The 25,308-nt window shown below is 36.9% G+C and overlaps 1 protein-coding gene across 5 annotated transcripts in view; it reads right to left on the bottom strand.

Moving 5' to 3' along the window:
- The window catches only part of LOC127953863 (SRC kinase signaling inhibitor 1), a 106,888-nt gene that overhangs the window by 23,330 nt on the left and 58,250 nt on the right, over positions 1-25,308 (bottom strand). For all 5 annotated transcript variants that reach the window (XM_052553210.1, XM_052553211.1, XM_052553214.1 and 2 more), the window contains 8 exons: positions 24,199-24,225; positions 17,687-17,882; positions 15,569-15,861; positions 11,779-12,590; positions 10,645-10,737; positions 7,569-7,696; positions 6,966-6,986; positions 4,809-4,969 (listed from right to left, as the gene is read on the bottom strand). In XM_052553210.1, coding sequence (XP_052409170.1) covers positions 4,809-4,969; positions 6,966-6,986; positions 7,569-7,696; positions 10,645-10,737; positions 11,779-12,590; positions 15,569-15,861; positions 17,687-17,882; positions 24,199-24,225 — 1,731 coding nt within the window. The remainder of the gene's footprint in view (positions 1-4,808; positions 4,970-6,965; positions 6,987-7,568; positions 7,697-10,644; positions 10,738-11,778; positions 12,591-15,568; positions 15,862-17,686; positions 17,883-24,198; positions 24,226-25,308) is intronic.

Below are 25,308 nucleotides of genomic sequence, written 5' to 3'. Positions count from 1 at the left end.
CTGGCTCTTTAACAGAAGGTCAGCCGTCACAATCCATCACAACACAGCCATCAGATGACTCATATATGTATCCATATGTAACATTGACCTGTCTTTGACCATATGCAGCTGTCATCTTGAATGTGAAGATATAATATAGAATTGGCTTTGATAGTGTGTCAGTATATACCGTATACTATCCTTGATAGTGTTTGTGATGGACCACATTAGTTTTGGTCTCTTGAATGCCCTAATGTGAATGTGCATCCATGTCCTTGAGTTTATTTTGTAGTATTTTCAATTTGTGCATGTTGAAGGTTGTGTGGGAGTTGGAGTGCCAGATATCACCATCATTTTGCGATTGCGTAAGCACTAATGTTTGTTTGCCCTGAGAGAAAAACAGAGTGGACTTTGTCACTTGCATAGCACCGATAATGAGAAAGTGTGTTTTTGCACACTCTAAGTTTGTGTGTACGATGAGATTTTAGAGTCATTTGGTGGCAGTTCCTCCTCGAGCTGAATTATTTATAAGTCTCATGCATTATTCAACATATCCATGTCTCCTAGGTAACAGGATGAGGGCAGGGGCCGTGTCTCCAGCTCTGGCATTCAGGCAGGTAATAGTCTAACTCAGCAATATGCAGTTGCATGACACCAGCGGCTTGGCTCTCGACACCAAAGCAATTGACACCAATCTCGCCGTCCCCACGCGACATGCTTAGACTGTTGCAACATCCCCTCTACTTCTCCATGCATTTGTCTTATTGGCTTCCAACTCACATCCACCCCAAAATTGGGGTATAGTGCTCTGTTTCAGTGTTAAATGTTCATAAACTGCAAAAGGGAGATCTTAATGGGTTTAATCAGTTTTTTGACATCCCATACAAATCTCTCTCTATTTATATAGTAAAAAAAAAAACACATTACTTAAAGACTTTATTTATAATGCATTATAAAGGGTTATTTAATGCATTATAAGTTTGCATAATGTGCCTTGTGATTCATTATAACTTGTTGTATATAAAATGCATAGTGTTACAATCAATTTACTGTGGTCACAATTATTTGTGAGATTGTATAATGCATTATAAGGTGCATTACAATGCATTAAATCTACTTTTATAATGCATTATACATAAAGGCTTTAAGTAGTGTTAACAAAATCTCTCTCTGAAAATTTGCCAGACAATTCTTAATGTCCCATGAAGGTTTCTTTCAGGTTTGCTTTCAAGTTCACTTCTCTAGCAAAATTATTTTGTTTTAAGAACTAGTAGATACTTACACATACTTATTATGATTAATTTACATATATTTTATTTCATAATTAAGAATATTCCATATCTTATAATTATTTGTTTATTTTTTTGCAGCATGGGATTGTGTTTCTTTAGCAAATGCAGACTCTATACAGGTGCAGGGTTTATATTATGTAATATGGACTACAATTTTTCATCTTCCTTGTATTGAAATCTACATCTTTTAGAAAATTCCATATGCAAATAAATGGTTTTACGTTTTTGAACACGAAGAACCACTGTGTAGGAAACAACAGGGAATATTTAAGGTTGTGCACTCTTTCTAGGTCACTAATTGAATAAGCAAATAATTCATGAGAACTCCTTTGTATAAAAGATCAAATTTCCTTGCTTCTATTGAGACAAAAACAGATGTCTCTTTAGAAGCTTCCTCTGTTTATTCAGAGAGTTCACAATAGAGATGTGAGTTTTCACTCATGAATCACACCAGTAGCTATCATTCCACAGTCAATTTTTATTAAAGCATTGCTGACTGAAAAGCTGCCTTGATTTGGGGCCGGTGTCCTCTCTCTCTCTTCATCTACGTATCCCTGCTGGCCCATACCATCTCATCATTGAGTATGATATTAAGAGTTATTGCCTGCCCTGCTATAGTGAATCACACACAGCAGCAGCAGGAAAATTAATGACTAGTTGAACACATGGTCACTTACACATAAATACAAACACACTAAGATATACTTACTTATACATAGTAGAGTAATAAATACAGCATTTTTTTTTTGGATCAATTAATTTCTTTAATTTTTCTTTAATTAATTATTTTAATAATAGTCTATTAGTTCAAAATTCAGTACGTTTTTTTTTTTAAAGAAATCTTTTATGCTCATTACGGCTGCATTTATTTAATAAACACGATCCTTCAGAAATCCTTCTAATATGCTGATTTGCTGCTCAAGAAACTTTTTTTACTGTCAATGTTTAAACAACTTTAAAAAAAATTTAAATACAGGATTATTTGATGATTAGAAAGTTCAAAATAATTGCATTTATTTAAAATAGAAAACGCATCCATGCTAGATAAAAATACATTTAAATAAATCTTAAAATAAATAAAATAAACAAATAAATAAAACTCTTTCTATATATAGATTATGTTCTATTCAAATTTTAAGACTTTTAACATTCTGTCCAGGTGTCTATCCTGGTTAAAAAATAATGTTTTATTAATGTACAATGTCCCTGTTAAGAAAACAAATAAAATAAATAAATATATATTACATTATTTAAAATTGCTTTTTGTGTGTGCAATCACAAATGACTGGAAGATTCATTGCTGTGAGATCCCTGTTTTATAGACACCACACTCTCAGAGAAATGTCTGATGCAATTTTATAGCTGAGCATAACTAGAAAAAAATTATTTTCCGCTTTAAAAATTTCCATGACTTTTTGAGGCTAGAAAAAAAATCATTTAAAAATACCCTTGCGTTTCCAGGTGTTGCAAGACTGTGGGAACTCTGTAAATACAGAAAGGAAAGTATATGACAGACACACAACCCAATAGGATCTGTCAGACCGTTCGTGTGCCTCTCTGCTGGCTTTCAGCCCTCCCTAAAGCTCCCTCCACATCCTTCCTTTCTCTCCTCCTTCACACATTCACCAACACAAACATTTCCCTTTATCATACTCCTGCTCAACATGTCACCGTGATAATCTGACAGCTGGCCGTACAAGGAATTTCCACAGTTTACAACAGTATCCATACATATTTTATTTAGACGTTTTGCCCCATTCAGACATCAGATTCTATATCCATTCTGCTCGTCAGAGTCGACTGCTTCATGGGATAGCTGGCACATATCTAAAAAAATCTGACATTTTGACAGATACATTTCTGACTGATACAGTATGTGAATGTTCCCTGTTCCCCATAGATGTAACTTATCAAACATCCCTCTTCTTCCTCTGTTTCTCTGTATTTCTGCCCAACTTAACACACACACACAGGAACAGAATACCAGCATTCCAATATAAACTTTCTGTAATGTAAAAAATGTTCAGTGTCTATCTTTTGTAAATATGTATTAAAAATCATCAGTAACACAATTAAAAAACATTCAACTAGGTTTGATTTTACCATCAAGTGCTCTGGTTTGGATGTTGAAGTGCGTAACGCATGCAAACTTTCCATGCTGAACTCTACACATGGCTGAGATCGATGCATTTCCTCCTCTACACCACACACACTGAACACCATCGGGACATTGAGCAACAAATCTGCCGTTAATATCAGGTGAAGCCATTCTGCACATCCTCTTTGTTTTTCACTGCTGTGTGTAAATAAATTTGACTGTGAGATATTGTGAAGACTACAAATCAGAGCTGCTGTTCCTGCCTTCTGTACCACCTTCTGTATCACCTCCTTAAATCCTCCTCCCTGCCAGCAGACAAACATCTACAGTAGATGGCTTGCAGTGTTAGGTGCAGGTTAGCGCATCTGGATCTGTTCTGTTGATTCTGATTGGTTGACACTCATTCTAATGTGGTTATGAAGCATTTCCAGGTCTGCCAATAGTGCTTTACATTTAACCAAATCTAGAGATAAGCACATGTACAAGTGATTTCCATGGAATAAGTGGAATGATCGACACCGAACTGCTTAAGAATGAATATTTTAATACACATCTAAGGAGTAACAGGTTTCTCTGAGGCTTCGCATCATGCTGCATTCTGACCGCATATGCATTCAATTTTCCATATTTCAGTGGTCCGTTGTCAGTTATTCCTTACTTTGAGACTGAGGTCTTACAGTAATGACAATGTCTGATCTTCCAACTGTGCGCTCCTATGACTGAAACTAAGCAAAAACATAGCTATCATCATTTACAGCTATCAAATTAAAGCAATTTGGAGCAGTTATCATTTGCACTTGAGTGTTGCTGTCAATCGAAAAGTGACACCTTTCCAAGTAGCAAAATTACAAAGTGTAGAGCATCAAGAAACATTTGTGTCCTCAACATTGAATTGAACTGAGCTGAATAATACAACTAATTAATTCTTAGAGTTACTTACAGCTGAACTGGATTTGTTTTATAACTTATGAACTTTGTAACTTATACACTGTAACTAAATTCAATCAACTTTTAACTACATTGATCTGAATAATGACACTATTGCTGCTTCCCTTTTTCAGGATTTCTGCAGTATATAATCTATTATGTTCCTGTTTATTCCTTTGAAGCCATGTTTGGACACAGTCTGTATTATACAAAGCACTCTATAAATAAATGTGATTTAACGTGAAAGCTAAATGCCCCTATCAGTCAATCAGAACAACTTTGAAGTTTGAGTTGAAGTTTCATAACCAGCTTTGTGGAGATTACTACCTAGTGCCACGTGTCGAAAATAGAAACCAAGCAAGTGACAAATTGTCTTGACATGCTACGCTGTAGACGGTCACCCATGGTGAGGACAAAAACTCAGATTAACATGGAAGAGATGCCGCTTTATCATGTCATGCCTGTTCAGTTACCTGCTGTGTGTCAAGATGCACGAGATTGTAACGTCTTACCTGCATTTTACGGAGCTGTGCGAGCTGCTTGCGCAGATCGGTGGCGTTCTGTTGAAGGTCGTGAAGGTGAAGCTGCATCTGTAGCCTGGAGACGGTGGAGGCCTGAGAGCCTCCGGATGGAGGTGGAGGCATCAGTGCCAGCGGGGCAGATGGAGTCAGTGCTAATAACCACAACACAGGACAAAGAGTCGACACTGTGAGCTCGAAATCCCACTCAATCAAATACAAATTATTTTGCACTTACCCATCTACACCTTCTACACCTTCATCGTTTAGTCCTGCTCCTGGAGATGGACCTTACAACAGAGTTTATGCTGCTTTCATATTACAACAAATGTGTTGAAAAGTTTAATGCAAACATAAAGGCATATTTAATAGTCAGAAACGCAGGATAATGCTAGATTCAAGTCCACCTGGGAAGCTCTCACAGCCAAGTTAGGCAACTGCTTTTAGGATATACTGCATAGCACATTCAAGCTGGAAACACAATATCCAAAATGCAACAAGGTCAAAAGCTATCTGTTTCTATTATGTGACTCTTCTCATTATCACCAAGACTGCTTTTATTTGATTAAAAATACAGTAGAACAGTAATATTGTGACATACCATCACAATTATAAAATGGAATTTATTCCTGTTATGGCAAAGCTGAATTTACAGCATCGTTACACCAGTGTCACATTAATATTTTTCTGGAAAGTCCTGGTAAATATGACTTTGCTTGGTTATCCATTAACACAAATCCCATGATTGTGATATTTCTGACCTGAAGTGTGCTTGAGCCCAGACTTTCCAATGAGGCTAGGTCGAATAAAGAATTATGGCAGATTTTTTTTTTATTATTATTTATCATAAGCTGTGAATGTTGATGGTGCAGTATAATATGTACAGATTCTGTGTGTACTGTTAGAGAAGAAGAAATATAAAGCTTGCACTAGTCAGTTTGGTTTAGGAGGAGACCAAAGTACTGTACGCTTCTCATCATTCTCCATTAGAAGCACTGAGTGATAAAACACACCAAATTACACACCTAATGTTCATTATTGCTCTTCTTTATTTTGTTTTATTAGCTCTTTCCGTCTTAGTCTGTAAGTGAAAATAAAGAGAGAGAATAATGAAACTGTCCTGCGAGTCTATCTTATTCTGAGCAGAATCACTTCACAATTTCATGATTTCTGAACTTGTGAGGAGGAACTTCCCAGAAGGACTTGAACACAGTTTCAGTTCCAACACACCTAGCTGTAGATTCAATCAAGTGACCTTGACTAGCCGGACTCGGTGTGACTGATTAGGATTGAGGCTAAACTCTGTGGAAAGGAAAATCTCCAGAAACCAGATCAAGGACTTTTGCTCTACACCCATCCTTCTTTGTGTTTTCAGACAGAGATACACTAACCCGCACACACACACAGAGAGAGTGTTGTCACCTCCAGAACCCATTCAGGAACATGCTGTTAGTGAGGAAGACAGAGATACACTAACAGCACTCTCCAGTCAGTTGTTTTTAACAAAAGGGTACATTGTACCAATTCCCCAAGATTTGGGAAATGTGAAAACCAACACGTCCTCCCCACACTTCATTTTCAGCATGTGAATGTGTTAAGTTTAGGAAAACAGACTGAGGGAGAGAAATATCTAGTGCAGGCAGGCCACAGAGGAAAGCTACTGTGGAAATATACAGTTGGATCAAGCATTAAAGTGTTAGTCCAACCCCAAAAAATGACAATTCTGTCATTTCTATCATTCATTCACCCTCATGTTGTTTCAAACCTGAAAGAGTTTCTTGCTTCCATCGAACACAAAAGATTATATTTTGAAGAATGTGAAAAATCTGTTGAAAAAAACAGTTGATGGTAGCCATTGACTTCCATAGCATTTTAACCATACAATGGAAAGCAATGGCTACTGTACCATCAAATGTGTGTCCAACATCCTTCAAAATACCTAATTTTGTGTTCAACAGAAGACAGAAACTCTTCCAGATTTGAAACAAATTGAGGGTGAGTAAATGATGACAAAATTTTCATTTTTGGGTGGACTATCTTTTTAAATAAACAGAAGGATCACATTTTCTTATACTGTATATAAAAACAAACACTCCCACCACATTCACCAGAAAAGACAAATTACATATGAGAGAGCAGAGGCAAGGCTACCTTTCTTCTTCAGCCGGCCAGCTGTAACACACATTAGAAGCTTTCAGCTTGCAGTTAACTAAATAACCGTAATAAAGTAAAGAGAAACAGAGTGCTGAATTGGACTTTTTGTGGATCAGATTCAAAGGGGGAGACTAGGACTCATGGGAAACTCTCTCGATGGCCCTTTACTGAGGTGAGAGTCGACTCAGACTCACCTCTCTTAACCGTGAAGAACCTTCAAAGACAAATCTAGCAAATCAAAACCCTGGCTGCAGCCTTTGAAGGCTTGGCCACTGATGAAGACGCTCTCTGAGGACACCCGTTACGGTTTTGAGAAGAAACAAAACTGAAAACTAACAAAAAAGGAGCACTGAGCACGATCCGTGAAAACATCAAGGTTGTTCTGACTAAGAAGAACAGAGGAATGAAAACAAGGTAGGGTGCTTCATTCAAGTGCACTCTGATGATGAATCATGTTTGCTTGTTTTAATATGGAAACAAGGCCTTTTTGAGATCAGCATTTTTTTTTTTTGGGCCACCAAAACATGATATTTTAGACATTAGTTTTAAAGCCTGCTGCACAACTGCTCTGGGCAACCATTAAAAAGTAGCTGGACTCACTTCCTGTGGCGGAGCCATCACTGGTGGATTCGGTCTTCTCGCTGGAAGAGAAAGGGAAGGGCCGTGAAAAGTCCGCCCCTTGGTCCGGAGGGCAGCCCGCCATCATGCAGAGACGCAGCAGGCCGCATCTGAGGATCATACAGCCATGATACTACCACTGTACTACAGCACCTAGTACTACACTGACACTACACTACTCTAACACCACAACTACACTAGCCTTCTCTAGGACTAACAAAAGGTTTTGCTATCTATCTTGTATAATGCTACTTTTATTGTGCCTTTTACTAATTTCAACACATTAGAATTCCTTTGAGTAACAAAGCTTTATTTAACCTATAAAACAATTTTGTTAAACCACGCACACTGCTGTTCAAAAATTTGGAGTCAATAAGATTTTGTTTTTTAACTATTACTTTTAATTTGTAATTAGATTGCACCATATTACTGTTATTTCTGTGTTTGTGAATCAAATAAATGCACTCTTGATCAGCATAAGGGACTTCTTTCTAACACATTAAAGGGGTCATATGATGCGATTTCAATTTTTTCTTTCTCTTTTGAGTGTTAGAAGCTCTTGGTTCATAAAGAAGATCTGTAAAGTTGCAAAGACTAAAGTCTCAAATCCAAAGAGATATTCTTTATCAAAGTTACGTCCCCCTAAAACGACTCGTTCTAACACGCCCCCACATGTCTATGTCACTATGTGGAAATATAATGCCGCCCAAATGTTCACGCAAAGAAAGCCGGCGTGGTTTCAGTAACCGCAGTTAGTGTTGAAGCAGCTATGTCAGGGAGATGCTTTGTGTATCCATTTAGAAATCGTTAAGATTACTTACAACAGAACAGCAACGCATTTTATGGACGACTGTTTCATAAACCTAGAAGTGGAGGTAATTCTGACTTTGCTACAACAATCTGGCTCTTCTTAATCAGCTACTGTAAGAATGTTTTGTTATTAGTTTAAGTATTTTCTATTGAATGTTCAAATGCAGAGTTTTTGGCCAATCAGAGCAGATGTCGAAAAGAGGGACTTTGTAGAAGTTTGTGAGGCGCAGGGCATATAGGACCTACAATTATGTACAGTATTTGAAAAATAATGTGTTTTTTGAACATTGAAGCATGTCAACATATTCTGTTTGACCAAATACAGAAAATAATTATCTTTAAAAAAGCATCATATGACCCCTTTAAAAAATGTTACCAACCCTAAACTTTTGAATACTGGTGTATTGGAACTGAGCTATACCACCCAATACACAACTATTCTTCAATTCGACCCATTCTACCTATTCTACCTATTTTTCTTTAACCCAAAACAGTATTTAAACAGTATGCTTATTCACAAGTCACTGGCTTTAATAACATCTAAAGGTCAGCAATGAACTCTCACTGAAAGTATCTTTAAGTCCTATTTACACCAGGATTATTTAAGGGGACAAATGGCGCTATAAGATTTTAACATCAAAATGCACAGATTTACACTGTAATTATCTGACTTCTTGCTTTTTTATTCATACACTAAAAAAAACTCTAATCAACAGGATTTACATCAGTCATTTTTATCTCTAACTCAACCTAATCTGAATTAAACACCCTACTTATACAATAATCTTATAATCTCTTCTCAATGCTTTCTTCAAAATGCTCTTTTTGAGATCAGAATCTAATTATTATTCATTTCCTTTCATAAAATAGTTGATGTGAATGATTTTTCACATCGAATATGAATGATAATAAATGTCGAGCAACATCAAAGCATCGGGTACAAAGAGACTCATGGCCATCGCAGGACAAAGAAGACCACCAGCACACACGATTTCAATACAAGCGCTTTACACTCAGCAAGTGAAGACATTTTTGCAAGCTTATGAAACATAAGAAAAGGCAATGGCTACGTAGCAAACAAGAGAGCAAAGGATATTACTGGGTGATAGCAAAATTTAACCATGATAACAACAGTGAGCATGTGTGAAATGGTTGAACGTATTGTGTTAAACTATTTTGTAGTGTCAAGGACATTTCACATGGTACACATGCTGCGTTCAAGTCCTCCTGGGAAGTACGTACTTACGAGTTGACAAGTCATAATTACGATGTCGGGTGCATTCAAGTCAGTTAAGTCGGCTAAAGAATGTTAAGTTAATAAATTACAAGAAAATACAACAGGGTTTGTGAACTCTGCTTATAGAAAATGAAGAGCAAAGAATTTATGAAGCCACTTTAATCTGTATCGCATAAAAATGTATTCATTGTTATATTATATAGTGTTCCTGTAGCTCAACTGGTAGAGCGTTGCATTAGCAAGCAAGCTAGCGCAAGGTTGGGGGTTCGATTCCCTGGGAACACATGATAGGTAAAAATTGATAGCCTGAATGCACTGTAAGTCGCTTTGGATAAAAGCGTCTGCTAAATGCACAAATTTAATTTAATTTAAATTTAATATTGCAATCCTGTCTATCATTTTCAACAACAAAATTGCCATCAACAACAGACGTTGCATCCATCGATCCATCGATTCTGTCATGTTTCTCATGGACACTCCCCCAACTCGGAAACTCGAAGCTTTCCCACTCGTAATTACGACTTTGTGTTGGGCGTTCATGTGCGTTTAATTCATAATTTACGATGTATCCGACTTGACTTGAACGCACCAACAGTCTTAGGTACAGATGTTTTCCATACACAAGAGAGAGCGCAACAACACTTACTACTGCTTTAGTTCAATGCTAACTAACAACAGGCTGCTTCCATAATAGATGCGATTACTGTAAATGATGTATTTAATGTTGCATGTGAAAACTTATCAAACTAAACAAAAAATGAACAAAATGCCATTTATTTCTCCTATTAAGGTATTTCTCCATAAAATACGTTGAACTGTTAACTCACACAGTTACTGTGTACCATGTACAATGGTCTTTACATGTCAAATGCTTATTGTGACTGACGTATCAGAAGCCTGTATGAGTGAGATGGCTTTTACAGGTTGGTTGTCAATATGAGTGAGCATCTGATTGGCACTGGCTCCATGTAAATGGATATAGATGGCTCTGTGGATGTAGTCATGTCTTACGTGCTGTCACTGTCTGGGGCTCGGGTTAGGACGCTCTGAACCAGTCCAGTCAGACTGGCTATCTGCTTCTCCATTGCCTCCATACGATCCCTGCTAACGAGACAGAGACAGAAAATCTTTTGAAGTGTGTACTTTTTAACATACATTTCCCAGCGATTTTTGCTTAAATTTCCTCTTAAACACTGTTACAGTAGTATATGTACCATTACTAGGAGTCATATCTGCTCAAAGACAGCAACATTTCTCCAAACAGTAAATTGTCTAGGGCAGGGGTGTTCAATCCAGGTCCTGGAGAGCCAGCATCCTGCAGACTTTAGCTCCAACTTGTCCCAATCCTGAAAACCTTGATTACTTCGGTCCAGGTTTGTTTAACTGGGTTAAACTCTGCAGGACAGTGGCCCCTCCAAGAGCTGGATGTGACACCCCTGGCCTAGAGGCATCACTCAAGATCTCTCAATAATGAAGTGCCAGTGTTCGGCACAGGTTTCATTTTCTAGTGACTAGGTGTAGCTTAGCACAGAGCAAAAATTGTTTAGCTGTCAGATCAATCTGTTTGCAAGAAAACTGATTAAGAAGAATCCAGTATTTAAAAAAAAAAAAAAAATGTACCACAGTATCCCTGAAAATCCCAATGAAAAGACACTGCCAAAAATAAATCACATAAAGACATAAACAAGATAAAGCAAGATATTTAAGATATTAAAAAGCTTGTTTAAATCATGTGCAAACTTTGTCAAGTTCTATAAATATACTCTATATATTAATGTTTTATATATTTAATAGATTTGGGAAAAAAATCTAAGGTTTTAATTTAAAGACTTTTGCATTTGGTGTAACCATGAAGTAAACAACAATAACATATGCTCCAAAAATTACTTTAAAAAAAGTTGTTTAAATATACAGTACACTTTAAATAGAGAAGAAATTGTTAAATAAAGTCTTTAATTTTCATTTTTTTGTGCACAAAAAATATTCTTATAGCTTCATGAAATTAAAGGTCTTTGCACACCGAGTCTGAAATTCTTGTCCAAAAAAAAATATATATATTTTTTTAAATTTAGGTTTACTGAAACTTTCATCCGTCATAAAAAAAATTCTGATCATGTTAGATTAGATAGTTTTGCTAGTGCTTACCGTGTGTCCGTCTCGCCCCCAGATAATGATGACCCAAATCCAGGTCCCTTACTCCCATCTCCTAGGGGTTCAGAACTGGAGCTGGGTCTGGACTTCGGACTCTCCACAAACACCGAGGAGGAAGCGGAGTCTTTGCGGAAGGTAGTTCTCACAGGCGACCCTCGGCTGGAAGACCCAGTGAATGAATCCCGGTCCCTCAGCTGCATGTCGGGAATCTTCTGCGGGGAGGAGGGCGGCAGACGAAAGCCCATGCCGAGCGTGGAGCTGCTGTAGGTGTCGGAGTATAGAGAACCTCCAGGCTTATACAGGCTGTCCTCCAGGTCGCTTTGCAGCGCTGCAGCTGAGTATGTACTGAGAGACCGCACTGAACCTCGACGGTACAGACCTCCTGACACCGGGAAGCCATAGGGGTCTGCGATGGTGGCCAGGGACTGAGTAGAAGCCATACTAAGCCTACCCTCATGCATCAAGCTGTACGGATCGGCATAAAGACCTTCATTCTTTAGGAGGACCATGCCTTTACCAGACATCTCCTCGTCGGGTTTGACATCACGCCGCTCCAGGATGGAAGAGGAGGAGGGGTTTAAGCCTTGAGCCTGTCCATGAGAGGGCGAAGGGTGGTGGGAGTGGGACGGATGCTGGGGACCCTGTGGGTGAGGGTGACCCGGACCAGTGAAAGAGGGGGTCCTACCTCCACTGTAAGAGAGACGAGATCGAGAAGGAGAGCTGGAGGAGGGTGAGGCAGTGGAGGAAGGGAGAGTGTTGATGCGATGGTTAGGAGACGAGTCTCGGGATGAGTATACCATCTCTCTCTAAAATAAAACAGAGAAAAGAAATGAGCATTTTATGAATCGCAGCATTTTATGAATCACTCTAATTTATAATTTATTTATATAATCCAAGTCCAAGTCGTAGAGAATAAAATTTTAATGCATGACTATAGAAATGATTAATGGGGAGTACCCATCTATGGTCAAAACATTTAAAGTGCATTACATAGATCAAAGGTGCAAACTTGAATATATTATTTCAGAAATAATTATAAACTTATGTTACTCATAATGCTTTTTAAATATATGATACATACACCATAATAATATAATATAATAATACATGCAAATACAAATTTTATACATTTGATAAATTAAATACATCTGATAATCACAACACTTACAGGTGCATCTCAATAAATTTGAATGTTGTGGAAAAGTTCATTTATTTCAGTAATTCATTAAATAAATTCAGCCAATCAACTCAAAACACCTGCAAAGGTTTCCTGAGCCTTCAAAATGGTCTCTCAGTTTGGTTCACTAGGCTAAACAAAGGTTATTTAAGAAAAAGTTTATATATATACACATTTTTTCTAAAATAGTTAGTTTTCTATTATTTATAAATGCAGAATATCAATTACATTCAGATAGTACAATATTTTTTTAGTTGTCTCATATAATGTTTAAAATCCTACAGAAACCTAATGTAAAAAAAATATATTTTTTTTTTTGGAAAAGCCACCAGTTCAACAGAACAGTTCATTCATAGTTCAGAGAGTTAAAGTGGACTTTTGCAAAAAATCAATCGAAGGTGAAAATGAGTTGCTGACAAATCAAACATCTCAAAGCAAGAGCAGTCCTCTGATGTTTAGGACAAAAACCAAGAGCAGAGTTCTAGACTTATTCCCCTTATTCTCTCCTTCTCTCACTCTTTCTTTTCATGGGTCTGTAATTCAACTCCGGGGAGCTCCATTCACCCTGTACAGTCCTTTCACCCAGCCTAGCAAAAGCTTCTGGCATAACATTGGATTACATGACACTGTATTCAGATTTCACCAGCGCTTCTGAGCGAGCGCATATACTTTACTAAGCTACAATGAGCAGAAGGAAGAGCTTTTAAACTCTCCATTCACAAACACCAGGAAACCCATACTCATCTAATAGAATAGATTTTTTTCTGCCTTGTTGCTTCTCAGTATCTTTCATTCTCTTCATTCTCACCTCTCCTTTTCTACATCCTGCATATCATTCTAAAAATGTACATCTGCTTGTCACTTTACTTGCATTTATTCCACAGCTTGTTTTGTTTTATTTTAAGGCACTCATCCATCTTTTCTTTATTTTTTGTTTTTCTTTTTCCCCTCTTTATCTCTGTTCCCCACCTCTGAGAGTGGTCAAACTTACTGAAGCATTACAGGGATATAGCTTGTTAGCCTGCGTACAATGGACACACTGACGTAACTGTAAGTACACACTCCAGGGAGCAGTTGACATGTTCTGTCTAGAGTTCTGTTGATGATAGAGAAATGGGCTTTAAATATTCACTCAAACACACAAACAGTGAAGGGCTGTAGAGTTTCAACTCGAGTGGCAATTTGAACAAATTCAAATTGGTCAAAAGGTGCAAAGAGCTTGTCACTGCAGGCTACCACTTTTGAAACTCTTATTTTGTTTAAAATATGAAAGCAGCAATAAAACTAAAATAAAATTAGCCGTATTTTAAGACTAGCAAAATGCACATAATTAATTACACGTTTTATTTGATTTTTAACACATTAAATAAAATATTATTACAGTTTGTTCTATCTAACCAGAAATCATGAAATGAATCACAATTATTAAATCCTATGGACAGTTTAAATGTTATATATTTTACATCAATAGCGGGTAAAAAAAAAAAAAAATCTCGCAACTTAAAGTAAATATTCTGCAGATAATATGAATATTTAATTTTCAAAAATTAAAATTAAAAAAGAAAAAATAATTAAATTTTATAAACATGTTGTCTTAGTAGTACCACACCACACCAGTAATACCATATATATATATATATATATATATATATATATATATATATATGTGTGTGTGTGTGTGTGTGTGTGTATATATATATATATATATATATATATATATATATATATATTCCTTTGTTTTTTATTGCACATTCTTGCAGAAGGGACTCATCATATTTTGCAATCCTTGGCATAATAAAGTTTGAAAACCATTCAATTAAGTGACTAACAATTATTGGTCTTAAATACAGTATATACTAAATAATCTAAACATAAACAATAGCACATTTTGCTACAACAAAAATCCGTCGTGTATGTGAATCTTTAACATACAAATTGTTTAGCAGTTAATAATTAATTACACTGATTTTAGTCTAAATTAGTGAAAACCCATTCTGCATTCCCAACTTTGACAAACGCACACACACTCAGACATCAGTGTACAGACATACAGTACACCCCACACAAACAATCAACAGAAATATTTGCATACATTAACAGCCTCGTGTCTAATAGCAGTGGGTATGAGATGGTAAAGACGTCTCACACCTGAGAAGTAAAAATGAGCATTTGATCAACAAAGTGACGCAACATGATCGCTTTTCAAAGTCAACCCACATCAAACTCCTGTGGTAGCACAGCGAGCTCACAAAGTGAAACGAACTCCCAAGTGATATGCCAAAAACTGTGCATAATTCAAAAACCTCCGAGTTCAAGAACATCCAAGTCTGAAAGACGTCGCTCAAAGGATCAAACAACGGGTACTTCCCTTTAAAATATTTAACACACAAAAAGCACTGTGACGTCGATTTGAAGGTTAGGTTTGCCTTTCATCTCGCCACATACTGCGATCTACATCTTTAACCTTGTGATTTCTTATTTTGACTTGGGTGAGAAAACATTCTTTAAATATGGATCATGCTTGGCGCCTTTTTACCCATAAGCCCATGCTGAGACAATGTAAGATGGCAAACAACTGAATCATCAAAAGCAGGAGGAATATCTCACCCTGAGGTCTCCGTTGGCCAGATGTGCAGCAGGATAGGAGGCATAGATGGGCTCTTTGCGATAGATTTTGATGATACTGCGGTCCTGTATGTCCCTCACGTCCTCCAGCTCGTAGAAGACGTTCCTTGCTTCGTCTTTGATCAAGATGGCTGTGTTTGGGGACTTCAGCATTCCCGCAGTCAGCTTCTGAGGGAACATGTGCACAATAAGTGCGTGCAAGGTCTCCAAACTGTTGAGCTCGTGAGTGATGTGAACACGTCTGGTCTCATCTCCAAACTGAAGGAAAAGGACACCTGAGGAGAGACAAGGAGAGAAGTAAGAAGAAAGTCAAGAAAGACCACCATGATCAAGATGAAAATGTTCAAGCATCTGCTCCTAAATTTATGTATTTAAATGGCATTTAAAATTTCCATCTATTTGGATTACGCCGTTTTATTATAAACTAACAAGCTTAATGTGATGTATACAGTATTTATCAGTTATACATAAACGAGAGAGGTAAGAAACCGGTAAGACTTCTGTAACATAAACTGAATGTGTTTTAAAAACACATAAATCCAGTTACTTTCAGACTAATACATTTTAACTAACTGAATTTGGCTTGTTCCACATCTTATGCCATATTCATACTTTTCTAACTGAATGAATTCAAATGTTTTTCACAATGAACAGGTTTATGCTTCTAAGTGATCTGAATGTATGCATTTAGAAGTAAAGACTATTTAAATAAAATCAAACAGATGGAAATTGCTGAGAATAAACTGTGCAGAAATCTAGTTTTATTCATGTACTGACAAATATAAAGCGTAAAAAGCATCACATTAGATGTATTAGATGTACACAGTACAGTAGTCTGTTTATGTTAAAACAGTGTAATCCAAGTGCATGTCAATTTTATATGCAATTCAACTGCATAAATCATAAATGTAATCATACATATTTTTGAAGTGTTGAGAGAGGGAGAGAGTGACAGACAGATTTTAGGATTGATGTCAGCGACAGCAAGTCGCTCATTCAGGGCTGCTGAACTCCTCCTGCACACTTTTTGTCATTCGTTTTTGTCAGTTTATCTCGGTGCACTTCACCTAACGGGGCAGCAGGCGATCCTAAACTTCCTGCTGATGGGACAATAATCTCTCTGAGGGGAAGTGCTCTAACCGAATCACTTTCAGCAAATATTGTGCGCTTGCTGCTAACACACAGACACACTCGGCTACATCTAACAGAGACTTCGCACCATGGAAACCAAAGCTAAAAACCAAACTGCTGAAGGTCAGTTCATCTGAATGCATTGTACTGCTGTAATTAAAGCACTGTTATTAACTATCAACAAGTAGAAAACATTTCACAGTATCTAATTGCAGGACAGCGAAATGTCATCTTCTGCCAAAATCAAAGCAGAACAGTGAGGCACATGTTTTTTTTTTCACCGATTCATTTATACCACCCAAACATTCAAACAAAGTGATTCAACAGAATGAATCGGATTTTCCGTCCCCGCAAATGAGAAAACAACAGAATTGATCGTTGAATTATTGCGTCATCTCACTCAACTGTAAATACAATGTGACATTTAAAGAAGTAATGTAGCACCATGTCACATCACGATTCAAAATAGCACAGATATATATCCTGAGGTTAATCGAATTGCAATTTGAACTGTTCTTGTACTCTGAGTTATTTACAAGGATATTAATCATAATTAATACTGTCCATCAAACATTCAAGTAATGTTCTGTATAACCTTTGAGATTATGTTAACATTTTAACAAAGCATTTTGATTTTGAATTGCACCCTGAAATTGTTTCATATTTTTGGGAAAATTGTGATACACTTATTTAGAATTCTCTGATGAATAGAAAGTGTACGATAACAGCATTGATTTCTAAATCTTTTGTAATATTATTCATGTTTTTACTGTCACTTTGGTCAATTTGAAGTATTTTTGCTGAAAAAGTATTCATTTCTATACAAAAAACAAACAAAAACGAATACAAATCTTACTCACTGACACTATTAAAGTTGTTAACTTACTCTTGTGTTTATGTGGGCATGAGTGTATTAGTCATTTGAGTGTCAGGTAAAGAGAGTGATTTACTGAGAGCAGTGTATGTTACCTGGAGAGCGTAGTTTATTCTGGCTTGCAGAGCGGGAGAGTGGGAGGCTCTGACGGAAACGGTTCATGCGGTTGAAGCCCAGCGGCATGTCGGCCTCAGACATGGTCTCCAGAGACTCAGCAGATGCGAAGGACAGTTTAGACGCCTGGTCTGCCAAACCTGACTGAGTGGACTGGGAGTGACGCGGACTACGGCTCTAAATGAGAGAGAGAGAGAGAGAGAGATTTTAAATGGCATGATGCAAAAGGCAGACATTATTTACTCACAGGGAGAAACCTAAAGTCAAGTCCTCCAACCAGAGAAAATTACACCTAAACAACTGCTCAAGCTCAGGGTGAGAAAGTAAGGCAGATAAAAAGTACCTGATTCTCTGTTTGTGTAATGAGGGGAAAAAGAGCAATGCATTGACAGGAAAATCACTCACAAACTAACAAGTCTCTATGGATGTGTCTCTAAAAACAGACTGAGATGCTAACTATTACACAGAACAAAACAGTCTGCTTCACTGTAGTATATACAGTAACAGTGAATCACACATCTGTGGATTTCTTGTCAGATGTTTCTGTTTATTTTGTAGCATTTAATAAAGAGGATCCACACAACCACATCCTGGTGTGTTTCACAAGACACCTGTAATGAGCTCCCAGGGTGCACTGGGGAAAGACTGGCAAGCTGGTTTACAGGACAACCACAGAGCGGCATCAACATACATCAAATTCATTCTCCTCTGTACTTCAAAAAATATGCTTCTAAATCAGTATTTTTCCTTATATTAAAGCTGAACATATTTTAAACTAGACATATTTACTTGAAAAGTGTTTTTATGTAACAAGTATTATTTTCAGAGAATAAAAAACACTACAAAAGTTTGGGTTCCTTATGATATTTTAATGTTTTTGAAAGAAGTATATTTTGCTCAACTAGTGCATATTAGAACAAAATTAATACTGTGCATTTTTTATTATAATTAAAAATAACTGTTCCATTTTAAAATGTTTTTTTATTATTGTGATGGCAAAGGTGAATTTTCCAGTAATTTGTACAGTCTTATGATCCTTAATAATGTAATTACAATTTTTGGTTTGTTTTGTAAAAGTCTTTACTGTCAGTTTGTATCCAATCAATGCATATTGTTGAAAAATTAAAAGTTTTTTTTTTTTTAATCTCACCAACCCCAGACATTTCCACAATAGAGTATATCTTGAATTACAGTAATATTTTTTTTCCTGTTTTAACCATACATTTAATAACATTTAGAGAAGTTTATACTAGATTTAAACTAGATTTAATTCACGAATAGTGAACAAAAACAAATCAGCTAATTCGCATTTATAAAAATAAAACTTATAAAAACGGTGCTTTATTTACACACAAGGTAAAAGCTCTCTCACACACACACACACACACACACACAAATGCTGAAGCACAGAAGCAGTGCTGTGTCTGTTCCCTTGCAGACAGTGTCTGAGTGCAAAGGGGCCAAGTTGAGCTGATAGATGACCCCCCAGTGTAACTATAATGGGGTCATTTATCCACAACAGAGAGCAGTCCAGGTGCTATTCACACACAAACGCACATACATACACACATCTATAAAATAAGAGCTTGTTTATCCACAATAAGATGCATAGCCATATAGCTTTCATGCATCCCATGCTAAACTAAATGCTATACAAACTAAATGTCCAAACTTTTTCAGGACACAGTATTCATTCATGCTGCTCACATAAGAGTGTTATTACAGAAAAACTTCTCCAGGGCCCCAAAACCCTCTCAGACCCTTAGAGGGTTAAGGATAATAAAAAAAAAAAAAAAAAAAAAAAATCTAAATAATGTGCTAACAATGAGCTATAAACCATTTTTGCACATGCATGCACCTTACGATTTATTGGCAGCAGGCAATTAAGTTCAGAGTTATAATAATGTCCATAATGATTAAGACTAGTCTAAGACAGGGAGACAGGAAGGACAGCTGATCGTCCTTGCAGTGCCAAATCAAATGTATCCAAGTGTCCCCCGAGACATGTGCAATGCCTTGGTGAAAGAGTGGAGTAACATCTCACAGCAAGAACTGGTGGTCTGGTGCGGTCCATAAGGATGAGAAGCTCTGAAGTAATTAAAGCAGCTGGTGGACACATCAAATGCCTGTGAAATGTGTTCAGTTTATGACTGAACAAGTCATAAACTAGTTTAAAATGTTATATAAAAAAATATTTAGATGAAATGAAAGCAGTTGAAAGTGAGAGGAGGTTTCTTTCTTGCCGAGTTTATAATGCGAACATGAATCTGTTATGAGGTTTGACTGCGCCGTCCTATGATGAATTTTGTAAGAGGAATCTCGTTATGATTACAAAATACACATTTTTTGAGATAAGGGCAAATATGAGTAAATACAGATCAGAAGCTAAGGAAAGCCAAGTTGTTCTGATGTGGTTTCAAACCTGGGAGAAAACGCAGCACACTGTTAATCAATGCTCCACGTGAAAACACCCTTAAGACCATCTACATAATCAAGATCTCCTTCTCTCTCAAGCACTAATGCACTTTCAAACGGCTTTTTGTCAAATGCAATAAACAAACCAGCACTCAGTTTCCTTCTGAATTTGTATTTGCATCAATAAACGTGTCAACGGGTGTCATATTATCTTTCTAAAGTGCCTGTTTTTTCTGAATTAAACAGAATCAGGGATCCCTGCAGGATTCTCTGCAATAAATCTCCACACACATGCACTTCAGTTCTGTTCCAACAGCAAGAAGGAGGACAACCTCATGCCAAAAAATACACCTGACTAGAAAATGAAATGAAGGTAACAGCATCTGACAGGACTGTAGTGTGAATGGCATGCGATTATGGTAAATACAGATGTAGCTGAGAAATCCACTACAACAACAGAAGCAGTGATACTAAATGCAACATGAGGCAGAACAAATCTGAGAATGAAACAACTCGTTCACTATCTACTGAGTACCACACAGTGAACGGACAAACTTCGAATTAACTTCCATGCAATAATGAAATTAATCAGAATAAAATGAATGAGTCAATATAGGGCACAATGTTCTGAAAGGAATTTATTTTTCACGTTTTACCAATATGTTGAATTTTATACTGTAATGCAGTATGTTTTTGAGTAAATGGAGATGTCCTTAAAATCAAATGCATACATTTCCATGCAATGAGCTGTCAGTCCTTATTTCTTTTATTTGTTTGCATATCTTTATGGAATAAAATAAACAACAATGTTTAGCTGTTCAGAGATATGTGAGAGAAATATTTAAATGCACAAATATTACACAAAGTACAGGAGACAAAATCTAATTCTCAGTTTGTGTTTAATTCACCTTGTTTTATAATCCTAAAGATTAGTAGTAATAAATAGTGGTAAACAGATTGAACTTGCTGGCTTTACACACACACACACACAAATGTAAATGAATGTGGACAGCATAGCCTACATCAAGTTGAAGCTCTTTATCATTTACCATGATCTTTTTCTTATTATGAAAACTGAGACAAAGACTAAAATCTGAGTATGAACACCTAAGCACAAGTCTCCATTAGTTATCCATTTAATTTCATTGCCCTCTATGGGTAACGATTAAGATATTACAGAAAAAAAAATAAAGAGAGAGGCATATTTTTTTTTCCTTGTACATGAGAGAAGTGTGTCTATTTCAGATAAGATGATGGGAGATACTATAATATAAGATATAATGTGCACAATTTTATTAAAGTAACATTATTAACTATTACAAAGTGACAGACAGAGAAGGAAAGGGAATGAGATAGAGAGAGAGAAAAGGAAAGAAAATAATTGCTCTTGAGAATAATCTCTCTCTCCTGCTATTGTTAGACACAGGCTGAAGGCACAGCAGAAATTGCTCCAGCAAATTGCAGTAGATTGAGGCCTATTCAGTCCAATGCTGAGAGAGGGAGAAAGCAGGGAAAGCAGGGAAATGGTAAGCTGGTAGGTGGTCATAAAATGGCGGCATTCTCTGCACTTATCGTGGGGGACTAATAGCGATGATGAAGACTGAAATGATAAGAGGAAGAGGAGGAGGACAGTGGATTAGTTCAGCACACCTTTACTGTCTGCTGGAGGACAAGCTGTGAGCTGTCTCCCAAAACAAGAGATAACAGCTGACACTGTTTAACAAAAACACTAAAATAGTGCTAAACTGGATACCCAGGGAATGCAACATGTGTCCAGTGTACGTCTTTGTTTATGTTGCACGTGATTTTAAGGATACACTGAAACTAATTCAATGGAAGCTACTTTAAATTGTAGTTCAACAGGCTACAGTACTTCAGTTACTCCTAATACAGAAAACAGCTAAACTACACATATTCACATATTACAAAACAAATAAATAAATCACAAAACTATGTCCATCGAACCTAGGCTCATTGGAGAATCGTGCCTCTACCCACATTTTTGCAGAATTTCAGAATCCTTCTGTATATTGTACATTCCACTCACTGTAGCTTCCAGTTAAAACTGCAGCTAGTGGGAATAAAACACTAAAAAATGTTCAGACAAAATATTTTTACAGGGCAGATTATCAGTTAATAAAGACATTTTCCATTTTCATTCCGAATTTAGTAAAACATTTTACTAAAATAAAGTAAAACATTGAAATGACAAATTTAGAATTCAGCAAACCATTCAAGAGCTACCTGAAAAATACTAGTTACCTAGAAAAGCCAGAATAAAAATGGAAAATACCTGAGGTATTGTCAAGATATGTTTTCATAGCACCTCTACTTGAACTTAGCTACTCCCCAACACTGTCAATGACGAGCTCTGCCCTCTCTTCGCTGTTAGCATATGGCTAGCTCTAATGATTCGAAAACAACTGATAAAGAAAAGAACAACGGAAAATGCTAATGAACCAGCACGTAGACATCAAAACACATTTCTAGAAACGAGGAAGTTATCAAAGAAAAAACAAGGCAGCACAAATGAGAGCGGAACCAAACCAACAAATCACAGCTCTGACAGTAATTTGCAGAGAGGCTAATTTTATGCGGCGCAACCAGCCAGGGGAGACGTTTGCTTTTAACAGGCATCTGTTTGGGGCCTCAGAATCTACACCTAAAGGAAAAAATGTTCCGAAAGCATCTGACAATTCATCTTACCGTGACAAGAACACACAAACATCAGAAGAGAAGAGAAGAGAAGAGAAGAGAAGAGAAGAGAAGAGAAGAGAAGAGAAGAGAAGAGAAGAGAAGAGAAGAGAAGAGAAGGACCATAATTCAGGAAAATAAACAAGAATAGAGAGTGTAAACATCAAGTATTGGGTAAACGAGAGAGTTTAAGGCATTTGCAGGGTCAGGTCAGGAGGAGACTATTAGTCTGGAAAGTCCACAGTGAAACAAATAATATGATGATTCACAAACCCAACTGACATGCCCAGCACTCTAGCAGAAAAACACAGCAAGATCTCATTAGTCCTAAATCAATGTAGACGTGCACTAAAAAATGCATGTTATTTAGTGTCTGGATAGTCAAATCTACAAAAACACTTGACATTATTGCTAGACATAATGAGAGAATGAGCGTGTGTGTGTGTTGGCAGGTGGAGTGTAATGTGAGTAAATAAGTGTGAGAGTGAATATGAATGAACAGAATCAGGAGGATCCGGTTACTGAGTCTCAGTCTAATGACACTGTTTATCACAGCCTAAGGCCTTTTCCTGTGTCCTTCTACAATTATACACACCCTCCAACATCACTAATACATACAGTATAATACACATTTCATCCTCGATAGAATACATATCATTCACAATACAGAACAGGTTCAATAATGAAGGATTTGATGGAGTACGCAAGCCTATAAGGTTTCCGAACCAACATGCTAGCACCACACTCACTGCTCTGGCTTCTGATGTGTTTTTTTTCCTACAGTCTCATTCCCTGGGCTTTTAAGATGCTGTGACAACTTAAAAGAAATCTAGGTTTTAAAAACATCCATGTGTTCAGTTCTATTAAGTTGACTTCCGCTGTAAGACTTTGATGGGTTCTGTGGGCAGATGTGCACAGAGAGGAAAAGAGAGCTACTGTAGATGGAGATAGAAAGAAAGAACAGGGGAATGAGATTTAGAAGATAAAAACCAGTGAAGCAGATCATCACAAATCAGCCGCAGACCTGCACGGCCCACAGATCAATGACTTTAACACACCTGCCACGTGATACACACCTATTCAGCACCACAGACTTCAGCTGTTTTTATCAGAGGCTCTTTGCTGACTATCATTCATTTTAAACATTTAAGGTCGTCCATGTGAGCCACCAAAGGATAGTTTTTTCCAGATTTATCTCACTTTTAGCAACAATTATGTCATTTTTTTGCATTTCTTTGTTGATTTTAGGGATGTAAGGTGCGTAAAACTACAGCAGACATCAATACACACCATGTACTGTACATACAACATAAGAACACACAAACAGGTATCAAAAGAACAAGTTTTTGATATAGCAACACACAGAAGTAATCAAAGTACTGACCTTAAAGCTCCAGTAGTTTGGCTGTTGCTATGGAGAGAGAGAGAGAGAGAGAGAGAGAGAGAGAGAGAGTTACTTAGACATTTATCTCTGTGTGTGGCGAAACCTCATACACAGTCACCATCTCCAACCATCTTTTGTCATAAAAGAATGTGAAGGAAAATATTAACAGAGAGAGAGAGAGAGATAGAGAGAGAGAGAGAACAAATCCCAGTGAGGATATCTATCAAAATTTACTGAGAATTTTTGGACTCACATTCACTTCAACTCACTCTTAAAAATAAGCAAATGTAAGTAACTACAACTATATATTGCATAACGTAAGGCCTCTTAACACAAGCAAGGTACTGCTTTATTATTTATTCTCTAATTACAATATAATATTTTCATTCAGCATTTGATGCAAAACGTATTGATACCACCAATGCTAACGTACAAAATTAAGGGCAGAAGTCCCTTATGTTCATCAACGCTCCATTTATGCGATCAAAAATACAGTAAAACAGTCACACTGCAAAATATTACTTCAATAAGAATTTTTAGCATTTTAAAGAAACAATTTGTGCTGCTTGTTATTTTCTGTGGAAATTGTGCTAAAAAAATTTTTTTTTCCAAAATGTAAATAAAGTTACAAAACAGCGTTGCTTTGAAACCAAAATCTTTTGTTATATTCTACTGTATATATCTTTGCTCTCATCTTTGGTCAATTGACATTACATACAATTAAAAAACGTACTGAGCCGAAAACTCTTGGTAGTGTATAAGCAGCAATAAACAGACTTTTTACACCACATATGCGGCTTCATATGCAGAATAAAGACAGAATTAAAGCACTTGGTGATACAGGGACACATAATTCCTCTAGTCTGGTCATCATAGGGAGCTGTTCTGAAGGGGCTGGCCCTCTAAAGGAGTCTGCATGAAGGTATTTTGAGGCTTTCTCTCATCTGTCCATCAGCTGCCCTGTCTGACAGACTAACTGACAAGATTGCAGCAAATGAGAAAAAAATTAATTACAAAGATCCCCTCTGTGTCTACGCTTGGCCTGCTGCCCAGACCTATCAATCATACTGAAATTGGTCAGCTGTCTGAAGCGCTCACACCTCTCTCCAA

Source organism: Carassius gibelio, chromosome B3, assembly GCF_023724105.1.
Source record: "Carassius gibelio isolate Cgi1373 ecotype wild population from Czech Republic chromosome B3, carGib1.2-hapl.c, whole genome shotgun sequence".
Taxonomy (NCBI): Eukaryota; Metazoa; Chordata; class Actinopteri; order Cypriniformes; family Cyprinidae; genus Carassius; species Carassius gibelio.
This window is presented reverse-complemented; position numbering and strand designations above follow the sequence as displayed.